Source organism: Lampris incognitus, chromosome 3, assembly GCF_029633865.1.
Source record: "Lampris incognitus isolate fLamInc1 chromosome 3, fLamInc1.hap2, whole genome shotgun sequence".
Taxonomy (NCBI): domain Eukaryota; kingdom Metazoa; phylum Chordata; class Actinopteri; order Lampriformes; family Lampridae; genus Lampris; species Lampris incognitus.
The window spans coordinates 30,081,352-30,096,373 of NC_079213.1; the positions used below are offsets into that span (position 1 = coordinate 30,081,352).

The 15,022-nt window shown below is 47.6% G+C and overlaps 1 protein-coding gene across 1 annotated transcript; it reads left to right on the forward strand.

The window, feature by feature from the left end:
• Positions 1–144: 144 nt before the first annotated feature.
• On the forward strand, positions 145–14,551 carry vezt (vezatin, adherens junctions transmembrane protein). The gene is made up of 12 exons (XM_056275929.1): positions 145–267; positions 1,553–1,684; positions 4,940–5,029; positions 5,153–5,337; positions 6,721–7,005; positions 7,577–7,722; positions 8,575–8,723; positions 8,943–9,298; positions 9,680–9,873; positions 11,658–11,770; positions 11,863–12,070; positions 12,658–14,551. The coding sequence occupies exons 1-12, from the start codon at positions 217–219 to the stop codon at positions 13,245–13,247; spliced, it is 2,499 nt and encodes an 832-aa protein (XP_056131904.1). The 5' UTR covers positions 145–216; the 3' UTR covers positions 13,248–14,551.
• Positions 14,552–15,022: the final 471 nt, after the last annotated feature.

Below are 15,022 nucleotides of genomic sequence, written 5' to 3' on the forward strand. Positions count from 1 at the left end.
CGCTTGCTCGTTACCGCCACCGGGGGCGCTCTATCTATCAGGGGCGCTCTTACCCGCCAGCGGCACCGTTCTCCCTCAAGGAAGCGGCAGCCCACTTGGATTGTGGGAAGTTGAGTTTTCCGAAAAGTTCGCTTTGCGCAGCTAGCGACTGCTATCGCAACCGCCGCGATCGTTTTCCGTCGCCTGCAATTACAGAATGGGAGACTGGTTTTGTATATGTGGCGGAGAGCAATGACTGAGGAGTTCGATGAAGATGTGGTATTTGAGGTTTGTGTCATTACTCTCTTTTTTTTAATGAAACCCCGTTATGCTTTGTCATGACACACACACACACACACACACACACGCGAGTTCCGTCTCACACTCGCGTGGTGAAATTGCCTTTAATGGCTCGTTTGGCGTCCGCTAGCGTAACCCAAGTTAGTTTAGCCATAAAACCCTACAAGCGTGCTATCCTCACACAAGGTGCACTTTCATCTGTTGCGGGGCACTTCACCGCACAAGCTAAATGTGCAAATTTGACGTGTTGTGCTGGGCTGCCAGGTAGCTTTGGTGGCCATGAGATGGGCTGACCTGCATTTGCGTGCGTATTGTTATGGGTGTTTCACCATCACTGTCATCGGAGGTAGGGTGGGGATGACCGGTTTATGCGTCTGTTCTGCACACACACACACACGCACACACGCACGCACACACACACGCACACACGCATCCGAATGATGTCAGCACGCGTTCTCATTTCACCCTGCAATGGAAGTGAGTACCTTGTGTGAATGCTTAATTACAGAGTGAATACATGGGTGTTACATGGGTAATAGAGTTCTGACGTCGTCCATGTGCGCGTAGATACACTAGAGATATTCAGAGATGCTTATAACTGACAGCCAATAGCTGGTGGAGATCTGGGTCATACGTCTCAGTGTGGCTCATGTCATGCTTTTACCTCTCGGCTTATTTATGGCTAATTTAGCATGCAGTTGCAATTGAGCTTTTTTTCCTTTTTTTTTTCAACAAGCAAATGACTGTAGTCACGAGTCAGTTTGAAGATGCTTTTGTTGCTGGGAGGTAGCCCTCAGGAAGGAACGTTTTTCTACTCGCCCAGTGTTTACTTTATAGTTCTCATCTGCACAAGACTGATTGAGTTCCATACTGTAGAATGAGAAAAAAATGGGCAGGAGATGCATGGGGAAGAGTGGGGAAAGATTTTAGCGAGTGGTCTGTCTTACACATTCGCAAGTGTCATCATCGGCAGAACAGTAAGCTGCATGGGAGAGAGAGGGTGGAGCCTCAAACTTAAGCTGATTATTCCTGATTGTGGACTGACTTGCCTCAGGGATGTTTTTTTTCCCCCTTATTGGGGTCATGACAGCTTCAGATCCATTGGATGAGCAGATTGATATCCTCATCTTCACACTTTCTCTCCTCTCCTCTTCTTCCTTGATCCAAACAATCCCCTCTGCCCTTCTCTCCCTCCATATCTCCATCTACCTTCCCTCACATTGATCATTCTTTCGCTGTTGCACCATCTCTTCTTCACTATCTCCCCCTGCAGAACTCTCCTCTTTTCCACTACCTGCACGATCTAGGGCACACAGACTTCGAGGCATGTCCAACAGTGTCTCAAGAGGAATGTGGAGGAGAGGGAGACCGAACATCTCCCCTGGAAGCCCCCCAGATACCCTCAGTGAGTGACAATCCCTAATACCATACAGAGACACACACACAACTAGTATAATATATCACTATTGGGTCAAAGTATGTGTGTCACACTTCACCCTGTCAAGCCAGACAGAAAGTAATTAATTCAACTATTGACTCAATTCAGCTACACATTGGCATACAATCGCTCGCTCGCTCTCTCTCTCCTCTCTCTCTCTCTCTCTCTCTCTCTCTCTCTCTGTCTGTCTCACACACATACACACATAGATACATGGTTTTTCATGCTAGGTACTTCTGTCAGATGGCATGGGCATGGCAAGGAGAGTTACCCACACACAGGACGAGGTATTTAGTGTTTAGTCATCTAAACTTCTTAGTTTACGATTTATAAGATGATGATGAATGAATTGTGATTAATCTGACTCTGGAAACACTGGCTCTGTTTGGTGTTTGGTTAATCTGATTCTGTTCGGAAACGTCGGTTCCGTTTAAAACCGTTGAGCAAAATGTTATTTGCTCGGTCGTCATACACTTGCATCCAACAGAACCAATGTTGCCTTTGATTAATTTCGAGGGGCACTTAGAATTCCCGTTCCCTCCTCACATATCATCTATCTCTGACAAAATCCAAAAGACAAACTCTGTTTTCCCGGTGTCACTTCTTTTGTTTGATATTTAGATTTGTGGACATCTTTTAATGACTGCGTGTAATTTTGTGGCATTTGGGTGTACATTCCCATACTGCAGCGCTGCAGTTAAGATATCGAACGCTGTGATGAACCGGGTTTTGTATTTCACTGGCACTTAACAGGAACCAAAAGTTGACTAAAAATGTTTGAACAGCGCCGTGATTCATTCAGAAGAGCAATTTGTCCTAGTTAGCTCGCGATCACATGATGCGTCCTCTACGTCTTTTTTTTTTTCTCCTCCTGTGACAGGAAATAATGTTGTGTTTGCTTCGTCCTGGAACTTTCCGTCTGTGCCATACTTCCTATGCGGGACTCTATTATTCTAAGGAGTTAAGGCGAATGCAGGATTTATTTTGGACAGGAAGGCTTTTGGGGTCATCCCTCTGTGTCTAGCTTCCTGGAGCTCAGATAGGGCCGGAGTCGGCGTGAACACCTTGTTTGTGTGTGTGAGCATGCCAGAGCATATGTTTGTTTATCTCGCATAATTTTAGCTGCAGCCCGATTTCCATTTTAATATCAGGGAGATGCCAACGCTGCTTTTCTTGGCATACTTCCTGAACATAAGTTACATTAGGCTATCGGTTGTATGTGTGTGTGCACCATCTGTATGTGTGTAGATGTCCATGTGTTGGTGTGATTGTGTCGGTGGTTTGGATCTGAGTTTTCTAGTTGTTAATGACGTTGTCATATGGCAAAATAAACCATAGCTTTACGGCATCGTTATGTAACCTGATACACGAGGCATATAGTACCGTAATCCTCAAACTTGTCTACTCCGGTAGCGTTTCTCTTAATCTGCCTTTACCTAACATTCATTGTATATGCTGAGCATGCGGACGAACGGCACGTACGAAGCGTCTGTGCCAAGAATTTCCATTCTGTCACATAGTGGCCATTGGACACGGGGCACAAAGAGGCTGGAGTGCTCCTGGGTTACGCCGGCAGAATACTAAAGGAGAGGAATGAGGCTAAGACAGGAAATGAACTGTACTTGGTGGGAGAGTGTACAAGATTATCCTTTCGGTGTGCTTCCATCAACCCGGTCCAGACACGGCACGGTCTCCTTCTAGGGAGAAATGTTTACAGGTAGAAGCTATGTGCCCTACATTGACTTACCAGAGTACAAATAAAAAACACACACACACACAAAACATCATCACACGCTTGTTAATGGGTTATGTCAATGTCCGGTGCTGTAGCTCGGCCTCCAATGAGTAATCAATACAGCTGCAGTCATTAAATTAGTAACAGTGGTGCTTTACCTCACAGTGCGGGGTCACCATGCAGACTGCCCAGTCTAGATCAATAACCTCCTTCTTCCTTACTGGCGAAAACAAACATGATGCTATCATGCTGCTTTACCAGAAGTTTCAATTTTCGGGGGCGTCCAGGTGGCGTGGCAGTCTATTCCGTTGCCTACCAACACAGGGATCAGCGGTTTGAAGCCCTGTGTTACCTCCAGTTTGGTTGGACGTCCCTACAGACACAGTTGGCTGTGTCTGCGGGTGGGAAGCCGGATGTGGGTATGTGTCCTGGTCGCTGCACTAGCGCCTTCTCTGGTCGGTCAGGGCGTCTGTTCGGGGGAGGGGGGGGATAGCGTGATCCTCCCGTGCGCTACATCCCCCTGGTGAAACTCCTCACTGTCAGGTGAAAAGAAGTGGCTGGCGATTCCACATGTATCGGAGGAGGCATGTGGTAGTCTGCAGCCCTCCCTGGATTCGGCAGAGGGGGCTCGGAGGAGTGAGGTGATTGGCCAAGTACAGCTGGGGGAAAAAGGAGGGGAAAAAATCCACAAAAAAAAAGAATCCCATATTGAGCAAAGCACTGTAAAGTAGATTAGTAAGAAGTAGGCCTATTCATGATTAAGCGGCGCGCTGTTGGGGATTGTTTCAGGCTCTTAGCACCAGGAAATGCTACTTGCAACATTTTGAAGCTAAAATTTGAAATGCAGCGACACGTAAGTGCTCTCTTCTTTAAAGACTGGGGCTTACGACTTCGTCCGTGTGCTTGTGTTAACATTGCCTATCCAGACTGTTAACAGAAGGACTTTCTTCTGTTGGGACCCAAGAGACCGCCAACTAAGAAGCAGGGGAGGAAGAGGGGAAAGACGAGGGAGGGTTGTACGGTTCTGCTCGTCTTTCCTCTACAGGCAACAAACCGATCCTTTTACTTCTAGCTTGTATTTCTGATGATGAAGAATAGCCCATACTCTTCATGAGTTTTCTTTGGTGTGGACAGGTTTGGGGTTTCACTGCCATTAAGGAAAATTGAAAAGCGGTGAAATTGGAGTTCCTGGGCTTTCAGGTAGCCGCAGCGCGATATCAGATTAGGGATTAGTAAACACACATTACTGTTATTGTTGTCTGAAAGAGTTTCCTGGGATGCTTGAGTGCACCTCTGCTCGGATATGCGGCTGTATGGGGGGGAGAAGGACTATATTTGAGTGTTACTGGAAAGCAGAGGAGGCAGAATGATGAGCTGAGGACCCTGGTAGGGCATGAAGTGTCCCGTGTGGAACTGGACTATATCCCCTTAGCTTACTTGACTGACTGGCACTTGACCCTCTGTGTCCTCTTTTGTGTGATTGGCAGGGAGGACCCTTATGGAGACTGGCTGAGGCTTTATCGCGGTGGAGCCCGATTCATCTGGCTGCCCCTGGTCATAAGCTTGAGGAGCAACTGGTAGGTGTTCGAATGGAAATCAGAAAGGAATTTTATCAGTACTGATTTGAAATATTATGTGCTTATCTCTTCCCTTTAAGGCCTTTTTCCACTTTCTTCTACTCTCTCTCTCTCTGCTTGCAGGACTGTGTGTTTGGCCAGTATTCGGTGAGATGCATTCTGGACCAGGATGTGCTGCTGCAGGAGGATGTGGAGCTTATCGAGTTGTTGGATCCCAGCCTGCTCACCCAAGGCTCCTCGCCCTCCGGCACCCCCAGCCGTGCTAACACGCTGCCCAGGCCAACGCTTCTTGCCAGCCCCTCGCTATGGTATGTCTCTACAAGAAACAAACAGACAGAGGCTGACACACACACGCACGCACACACACAAACACGCACATACAGTGTGCACACCTACTTGTAAATCTGAAGAGTTTAGCAGGACTGTGTATCTACAGATGAGTTCAACGTTGAACGTTAAGCATTTTCTCCACTTGCCCGGTCTCACCAATGGATCAGGGGGGATATTCTTTTTTGTTTGGATTTTCTCCCCTGTTTCTCCCCAGTTGTACCCAGCCAATTACCCCACTCTTCCAAGTCGTCCCGGTCGCTGTTCCAACCCCTCTGCTGATCCAGGGAGGGCTGCAGACTACCACATGCCTCCTTCAATTCATGTGGAGTCGCCAGCCGCTTCTTTTCACCTGACAGTGAGGAATTTCGCCAGGGGGACGTAGCGCGTGGGAGGATCACTCTATTCCCCCCCAGTTCCCCCTCTCCCTGAACAGGCGCCCCGACCGACCGACCAGAGGAGGCGCTAGTGCAGCGACCGGGACACATACCCACATCCGGCTCCCCACCCGTAGACACGGCCAATAGTGTCTGTAGGGACGCCTGACCAAGCCGGAGGTAACACGGGGGTTCGAACCGGCGATCCCCGTGTTGGTAGGCAACGGAATAGAGCGCTACGCTACCCGGACACCCCCAGGGTGGAAAAGAAAGAAAAGAAACTGTAACTATTACTGAACTATCAAAACACTCTTTTTATTTTTTTGAATAAGTGTCCTCCGCCATGTCCATCGCAAGCAAAGAAAGGTAAGTTTCAGGGTCCCATACTAACTACACAGAGGAGAGAAGAATGGAAGCATTTCAGAGCAGAGCGGTAAAGAAAATGGGGTTAATACTGGGTGAGACTTTTTTTTTATTTTATTTTTTTTACCAGGCCCAATTTGACCACTTGATCCTGTCCTGGGGCAGCAAGGTGGTCCAGTTGGTTAGTGCTGTTGCCTCACAGCAAGAAGGTCCTGGGTTCGAAACCCCAGGCCGTCCCAGATCCTTTCTGTGTGGAGTTTGCATGTTCTCCCCGTGTTTGCGTGGGTTTCCTCCGGGTGTTCCGGTTTCCTCCCACCATTAAAAAGACATGCATGTTAGGGTTAATACTCCTACCTGTACCCCTGACCAAGGCAATAAGAAAAAAAAAAGAGCTGGTGCTAGTCCTTGGGCGCTACACTGCAGCTGCCCACTGCTCCTAGCATAGGATGGGTTCAATGCAGAAAACGTTTCATTGTAAGTATGTACAGTGACAAATAATAAAGTGTCTGTCTGTGTCTGTCAATGTTTTGCTGGCCCCAAGCTATGAGACGTCCGTTACTGTTAAATAACAATGAGACTTTTTAAAATTCTCGTCTTCCCTCTCTGTATGCTCTGCTCACCCAGGGACGTGGCTGGACTGGTAGGCCTGGCTGCAGTGCTGCTGGGCCTGTGCTCCGTCTCGGAGGGACTGTGGTCCCTGACTGCGGCCCCATGGGGTCTCGCCATGATGAGCTGGGTGGGCCTGAGGGGGCAAGGACTGTGGAGACAGGGCCGCATGCAGAAGGCTGTCCACACCAGGGTCACAGAGCTCCAGACACTGGTCCAGAACAGCAAGGCTCTGACGGGCCTGTCACGCAAAGCCCTTCGCCTGGTGCAGGAGACCGAGGTCATATCCAGAGGGTTCACCCTGTAAGTGTGTGCTTTCACATATCCACTTAGCTGTATCACCCCAGCATATAACACAAATGCCCAGCCATATTCCATCTTGAACCTGTTTCTGCTTGATTCCTGCCCTCTGTCCTAATGTAGGCAATGTCCATACTAGCCTGTCTTCATAGTTAGTATATCCATAGACATTCATTTCTGTTAATTGCACACTGTGTGTAGTTTGTCGGATTTGTAACCATTGCTTTTTGTGTAGTAATCGTATAATTTTGATACTGTATGCAGAAAAAAACTGTATCATTGTCTATAATGTTATATTCATTGAGTCACTAAGTGATAATGTAAAATAGCATGTCATTTTGTAGTGTTTGTCTGTTGTTGGCATATGTTTCAAGTCCCACCCAGTAAACCCATTTGAGTCCCTTGCAGGATGTGACAATGCACCTGTGGCTGTTGCGTGTTAGCTTGTCTTGCGACCCCGTGTCCTTGTGTTTCATCTTTAGTATCATGGTGTTTGGTGTTGTGTGTGCTCCCCTGCCTCTCTGGGACGTCTGCACAGTTGTATCACATTTCACTTGTCAAGTTTGCTCGACAGGGTGAGTGGCACCAGCTCCTTTAGCAGGGCGGGGACGGGGGCGGTGCCACGAGGCCAGCAGCTGATTGGACTGAGGAAGGCGCTGTACCGGGCTCTCCGCTCAGCCTTCAGAGCCTCGCGTAGGGCCACCTGTCACATGCTCAAGGCATATCCTTTACCTGGATGGCGGAATGACTGTCATCTACACATGGGTGACAAATTAAAGAAAAAACCTTAACCCCCTACAGTGAGGGGTCCGGGAACTCTGTAATGCTGTGGCAGATATTTTCCTGGCATGGTTTGGGTCCACTTGTCCCCTTAGAGTGAAGGGTCACAATAGATCAATACAAAATTGTTCTGGGTGGTCATCTTTATCCTATGATGAGACATTTCTATCCTGATGGGAGGGGTCACTGAATGGCTTGACGAGTATGAAAATGATGTAAATCACATGCTATGGCCTTCGCAGTCACCAGATCTTAACCCAATTGAACACCTATGAGAGATTTTGGACCGACGTGTTGGACAGCGCTCTCCACCACCATCATCAAAACACCAAATGAGGAATAACGGTGTTCCATCCCTCCGGTAATGTTCAGAGACTTGTAGAATCTACGACAAGGAGCACCGAATCTGTTCTGGAGGCTCTTGGGGGACCAACACCTTACTGACACACCTATTGTTGATTTTTCCTTTCATTTGTCACCCATGTGTATATGTCTGAGAGGGGTAGGGGGAATAAATGGGGGTTGTCTGAGTAAGGTTTTCTGCCTGAGGCTGAAGATGGCGAAGAGAGCAAATGATTCATTGAGATTGAGGTTAGGAATTCCTGTAATGCTTTTGAGGTTTTCAAAGGGAAAAGTAAGATTTCAGAATTTGAAGTGTTCCTCAGCTGACCTCTTTTTTGGGGGGGGGGGGTAGTGTGTAGAAGAAAATGGCTGATGTTAATAAACTGGCATGTGAGCATGAGAACATGCCGCCACTCTCTGTGCATTCATTGTTTCCTTAACGCCTCCTAACGTTCCCTCTAAACTCTGAGATTGACAACGTAACCAACTACGTGTCGGCGGTCCCTCTGAAGGAGCTGGGCCTGGGCCTCGGGGTGGAGCATTTGGGTGATGAACAGGCACAAGAGCTAACAGATGACTACAGTTTACCTGCCCTGAAAGTAAGGCCTGAGAGAGGGAGGATTGAGAGAAAATGGAACAGTCACTGATGGGTTGTGGGGGGGGATAGACAAGAAGTTTTGAAAGGTAGGGCAAAGGGGGAAAACAATAAAAAAATAATAATTTGTGCTAAAGGCTTATCTCAAACAAATGAAGGAGCTGAAAGAGGATGGTGCAGGTATAAAACCGTGTTTGTCCCCTGTGGGCTTGCTGTCTTGCAGGTGCTATTCCAGCTGTGGGTGGGACAAAGCTCCGAATGTTTCCGTCGACTGGCTCTGCTGCTGTCACCTCGGCGCCTGGAGGAGCCAGCTGAAGGTGTGACTAAAGGCAGCGACATTGCTCCACCACCCCCGCTGCACCGGTCCATCGCCACAGTGACAGAGCCTCTCCATCACGCCCTTTCCGGCTGCCTCAGCGATGTGCAGCGCAGCTACGACTTCCACCGCTACTTTGAGACTCAGGCCCGCGTGCGGGGCTCCGACAGGGCGGGCCGTGCACGGGAGAAATGCTGGGAGCTCAACACCCTGCACACTTCCATCCGTAGCCTGCAGCTGCACCTCAAGGCCTTGCTCAGCGAGTGAGTCCCGCACATAGCTCACCGTGTCCATCTACTCCTCGCTCCTCCCCTTTGCTGCTGTTCTGTCTCTCCCCACCACCTGACATGTTTTGCATACTTGCTCTATTCATTCAAAACCCTCCTTCCACTCTAAACCTTAACTGACAGCTAAGACTCCCAGTTCATTTACCACATTCCTATTCAGACTTTCAGTTGTAAATTTTGCAATGAATAGATTTTTTTTCCCCCACCCCTGCTGTCTTGGCCAGATCTTGCTCTCTCTCTTACATTCACATAGCATGACAGCTTAGTTTGAGGTGTCTTATTGGCGCTGTGTGGGCCCTACCTTTTGAATTCCTGTCAACATTTCTTTGCCCCCCTCCTCTCCTTCGTTATGGCCAGGATGATCATCCTTGAGGATGACCTGGAGAAGCTGATGGTGGCAAAGGAGCCAGTGGAGTTGACGTGCGAGGGCTACCAGGAGCTCAGCCACCGACTGCACCACCTCAAGCCCCATATGCAGGCCAGCACCAGCTGCTGGGACGACACCATCACCCAGGTGGAACGCATGCTGAAGCGGGCCAGCACCTGCGCAGGTGACCAGAAGAGAATTTGCATTTTAAAGCTTCTGTAGGCAACTTTCTTTTAATGCCATTTTGTCATATTTGGTGAAATTCCTATTATATAACAAACAGGTATCCATCCAAATGTACTGTGAAAAAATCCGGTCTCTCTGGCTGCTGCTGGGGCTATATTCTGATCCACTAAAATTCATTCGGTCCGAATGAAACAATCAATCAAAGCAAAGGAACGTCCCTAACTCAATGTCAATCATGTCGTGTGCACACGCAGGGCACACAACTGCCCCCACCCTCCTCAACCAAGCACTGCTGTGTGGAAAATTGCTTTTTGTGAACAATGTTGGTGTAACTAAAAGATTTGCTGAGATTTTTTTTACACGCATAGATTAACAATTGTGATACATTTTACTATCTTCATGGCATTAATACAGATCTTTGGGGTGTCCGGGTAGCGTAGTGGTCTATTCCGTTGCCTACCAACACAGATCGCTAGTTTGAATCCCCGTCTTGCCTCCGGCTTGGTCGGGCATCCCTGCAGACACAATCGGCCGTGTCTGCAGGTGGGAAGCCGGATGTGGTTGGTGTCCTGGTCACTGCACTAGCGCCTCCTCCGGTCAGTCGGGGCACCTGTTCAGGGGGGAGGGGGAACTGGGGGAAATAGCATGATCCTCCCACGCGCTATGTGCCCCTGGCGAAACTCCTCACTGTCAGGTGAAAAGAAGCGGCTGGTGACTCCACATGTATCGGAGGAGGCACATGGTAGTCTGCAGCCCTCCCTGACTCGCCAGGGGTGGAGCAGCAACTGGGACGGCTTGGAAAATAGGGTAATTGGCCAAGTACAAATGGGGAGGGGGAAAAAAGGGGGGGGGGATCCCAAAGAAAAAAAAATACAGATCTTTGGACAGGGGTCGTCACACAAGGTGCCACTGGTACTTCGGAAACAGCGATACCTATAAATTCTTCACCCATATGTAAAACAGTGCTTCGCAACAGTAACAATGTTGCAACTAATAGAGCTGCTTGAAAAAGTATCTTTTATATACACAGTAGTCTATACGTATAAAAGATATTATCAATAACACATCGAATTTTGCCAGTTACAATGAACAAACTCATGCATGTGCATGAAGCTGGTTGGACGGAGGGGTTAAGGGAAGGAAGGAGGAAGCAGAGCTAGGGCTGAAGTGGATTTTTATTAAAATTGCTCACCTCTTCAAAGTTGCCCAAAGCAACTTTAAGGACAGGACTACACAGTGATTAATGCTAATGAAAAATAAAATTTAATGCTCTTTTGAAGGTGAAGAAATGTAGATTTTTTTTCAGTCTTGAGCTGCCACACAGAGTATGCTGTTGGCTTCAGATGGTTAAAATTCACAATGCCCTCCAGAGCTGCAGCGGTTTCGACACCGCTTCACATCATCCTCTCTTCCTTTCTTTCTTCCTCTTCACTTTAGAGCAATCTGGATAAAGCCGAATCCCCACCGCAGTGATATTAAAGAAATACTGCACCTTTCCATTGGCCTGTCCCGTTGGTTTCTATAGTTACCGTTGGGGGTATTTTTAGTGTGGACTTCCTCCCGCCTCTATTCTGCCCTGAGCCTATTCCTAGTCTGAGGGGAAGCAGCTCCTTCAGAGTACAAGATGAGACACAGACCGACCCGCTAAAGAGACAGAGGGGGGAGGCAGGCATCAGAGTGGGACAATACGGTGACCTAGTTTCACTTTAGACTGAGTTCTAATATGGCAGTGCAGTCATCTGCTCAGCTTTGTGCATTTACTTCAGCTCATGTTGTTTGCAGGTAACACTGAGGGCTCGGAACATTGTGCCCCTGCCCCACCCCGAATGCCCCCGCCTCCCCCTCCCCCATCCTACCCACTGATCCTGGACAAAGATCTTGTGCCAGAAGAACTGGTAAGCAGGATTGTCCACATGTGTCTTATTTGTTTGCCTGTGCCTGTCCACATTTATCTGTGGCCATCTCACTATTGTTTTCGTTTCACCAGGAGTGGGAGGCGTGTGTGTCTGACTTGGACTCGGAGGATGAAAGGGGGGGGTCCTGGTGTGACATGCTGTCGCCAGCGGAGCGGGAACGCCAGCGGCGAGAGAGGGAGGAGTCTCGTCGCGTCCTGTTGGAGCTGAAAGCTGTGCTGGGATTCCGCACGTCGGAGGGAGAGAGGATGAAGTGGAAAAGGCTGCTCTTTAATGACCAAGGTCTACAATGAGCCATGATGCAATGTTGCCTTTGCTACCAGAGCAGGGTCTCCAGAGACACAATCACTGTCCCCCTGTGTTTTCCTCTCTCATTCTGTTTCTCTCCTTCTCTCAGTCTTTCTCCTAATCTCTGACTCTTATGTTAATTTTAGAGATGGGCAATATACCATTTTAAAACTGACTTTCCAATATACATACAGTATGTGCACTCTTCACATTGCAAAGGATGCAGTGTAATGCAAATAGGACCTGTCAAACATGTTAGGCCAAAACTCTCATTGCATGATAGAAAACAAAATCGTAGCAAGGTCCGCTTTTGTACAACTACCCATGAAGAAAATGTCCCAGCACATCGGACAAATAATAGAATTTAGTCTGATTTAATGACTTTTTGGACAACTGACTCATTTCACACTTTAAAGTCACCCTAATCATTGAAAGTTAAACGCTGCATACAGCTGCTGAAATAATGTAACTCCTTTTTATTCTTTAATATTGCAAAAAAAAATTTCAATGTTGATTTTTTGTTTCTTAAATATCATTCAGCCCTTGTGACGATGACATTTTTTCCCCTCTGTATATTCCAGCTGCTGTGATGCCTTCACATCTTAATGAGAGTTTAGATCCTCAGTCTGCCTCCAAGCCAGCAGACACTATGGCGTGTGAGGGCAGGACAGAGGCAGGTGATGGAGAAGGAAACCATTTAATGGAGCCCAGCAAGGGAGATGAGAGGAAAGAGGAGGGAGGAAGGGCAAGGACTGACCCCTCTCCAACAGTGACTGTGACTGAGAGCGAGGAGGAGCCAGTGACCGAGTTCAGCTGCGATCTGGGGGAGGCGGCGGCGGAGGAGCAGAGGAGTGGGGCAAGGGGGGCCTCGCTTACGGACTGCACTGGAAGATCTGAGCTGTATGAGTATGATTGCCTTCTGGAGGACGAGGCAGGGCAGAATGGCTTGGACTGTGTCATGAAGTTCCCAGTCCCCGCTGTCTCCGTGATGGACAGACTGACGGAGATCCACGGCTCAGAAGTTCTCCGCTTCAGCTCCGCTCTGGCCGCCCAGGTGGCAGTGCATAACTTTGTCAGCATGGAAGAGCAGACGTTCGGGGATGACGGAGATGATGGGGATGATGAGGAGGATGAAGAAGAGATTGGCAGACAAACACCGGAGGAGGACTAGAAGCAAAGAACCCCACTGCTTTAAACAAGCGCTTTGGAGAGCTTCACAGTCAGCATATTAGGGGTCCCCGTATTTATGTCTGCTTGTCTGGGGTCTTTATTTTTGGATCTGTGTTACATCTTCTCAACTGTTTGGTGTGAAGGCACAATTCTAATTGTGCCTCTCTCCATTGCCAATCCGTCCTTGTCCTACATTACCCACAATTCTTATTGCTCCTTTTGCTGTTCCTACTCAGGTACCAGATCCACTATACAAAACATGACCTCACAGTGTCAAGGTTCACAAGATTGGAATGACTAGAGTTTACTCAGTTCATAGACCACATAGCAGTATGTTGTTCATACTCATTAAGCAGCTGTGGAAAAAGTTTGATTGTAAGCAACCGTGTTTTCCAAGTGATTGACTCTCACTTGTATGAAATGTCTAATAACTGGAACATATTACACCTGTCTTGTACATACGCGTAAGTCATTTTGGCCACACAACTCCAGGAGCATTCATATTGTTTACCAAGTCTCGTAATGGAGGAAAGAAGATAAATGACTGGGTGTTTACATGTTTTAGTTACGTTATATCACCAGAGTGAAATTATCAGGTGTGGCAAGGAATCGCTGAAGCACGGGCCTGAATGCAACACAGTTAAACTCCGCCTTAATTTTTATCGGTTTACACACACAGACACACACACAAAGGGTGAGGGAGTGCATTACAAGAGGAGGAAATGGAACACTATTTTTATCATCGCCACTTTATTTTTGTCTGGTCATCTCTGTGCGTTGTCGCAATGCTCAGTTTGGCCTAGAACAGATAGACTGGGTAGGATGACAGTGATGCAGACATTTATCTATCAGTAACACGAGTGGTTTTGGAATGAACGATATGGAATGAGCTTTATCCGAATACTACTGTTTCTATGAACAGTCGATGTAGGCCTCATCCCTCCTCTGTCCTGTCAGTAGCTGCGTTTACAGGGGAACAGAGTGGAAAGGTCAGAAAGCCCCGTTCCAAATTAACACTTGATGTTGCATTGTCAGAAGGAATCAATGAACAGCACTTATAAGAGTTAGAATCAAATGCCTTACCTGAATGGGTATAGTAGAAAAGAAGATAATGGTAAATCATAATTTGCTTTGATAAGGGGGGTGATGTAATTTTTTTGTAAAAGGTAAGATTATGCTGCTCTATGAATCCTGATGTATACCTTCACCCCAAGCACTGTTTTACTGTCTGGTCCCCCCCCCCCGCACCTCCATAAGAGAGGTCAACCTTCCTGCATTTCATATATGAGATGAATTAAATGCCATTGTGGAACTTTTTATGTGTCCTGACTCTCTTTAAGTCATCATAAGAGTCTTCTTAACTCTGAAGGTGAGGTCAATCTCATCTTTTAAGGAGTGACTCTGACAACAGAAGGAAAGAGTAGTGTGGGGTGCATTGCAGGGGTCACTTAATATCTTCTCTGGGGTTGCACATTCATCTGACCCACAACAGCTAGTGCTCGCCATACAGGTATTCCCTTTCCTACGTTGACCAAACGGCAAACTTCTTGCTGTGTCCACGTCTTGTTTTCCTCATGATAAGGCCATATGAAAAGACGTTTTCCTGGGTTGTTTTTTTTTTTTTTTTACGGATAAGAGAAAGCGTCATCTTGGGGGGAAAAGGTCTCAAAATGAATCTGACCATGCTGTTGTATTAGCAAAGTGAAGCTGACACCTAGTGGCCGATTTAGTTACTGCCAGTGTTGCTTCTAATGAAAATTTGAGACGTTTCCGCAA

Excerpts from the sequence above, each read along its gene's own strand:
- vezt (XM_056275929.1), top strand. The coding sequence starts at position 217 with ATGTGGCGGAGAGCAATGACTGAGGAGTTCGATGAAGATGTGGTATTT. Across the intron at positions 268-1,552 it reads ATGAAGATGTGGTATTTGAG|AACTCTCCTCTTTTCCACTA; the intron begins GTTTGTGTCATT and ends CTCCCCCTGCAG. Across the intron at positions 5,030-5,152 it reads ATAAGCTTGAGGAGCAACTG|GACTGTGTGTTTGGCCAGTA; the intron begins GTAGGTGTTCGA and ends CTCTGCTTGCAG.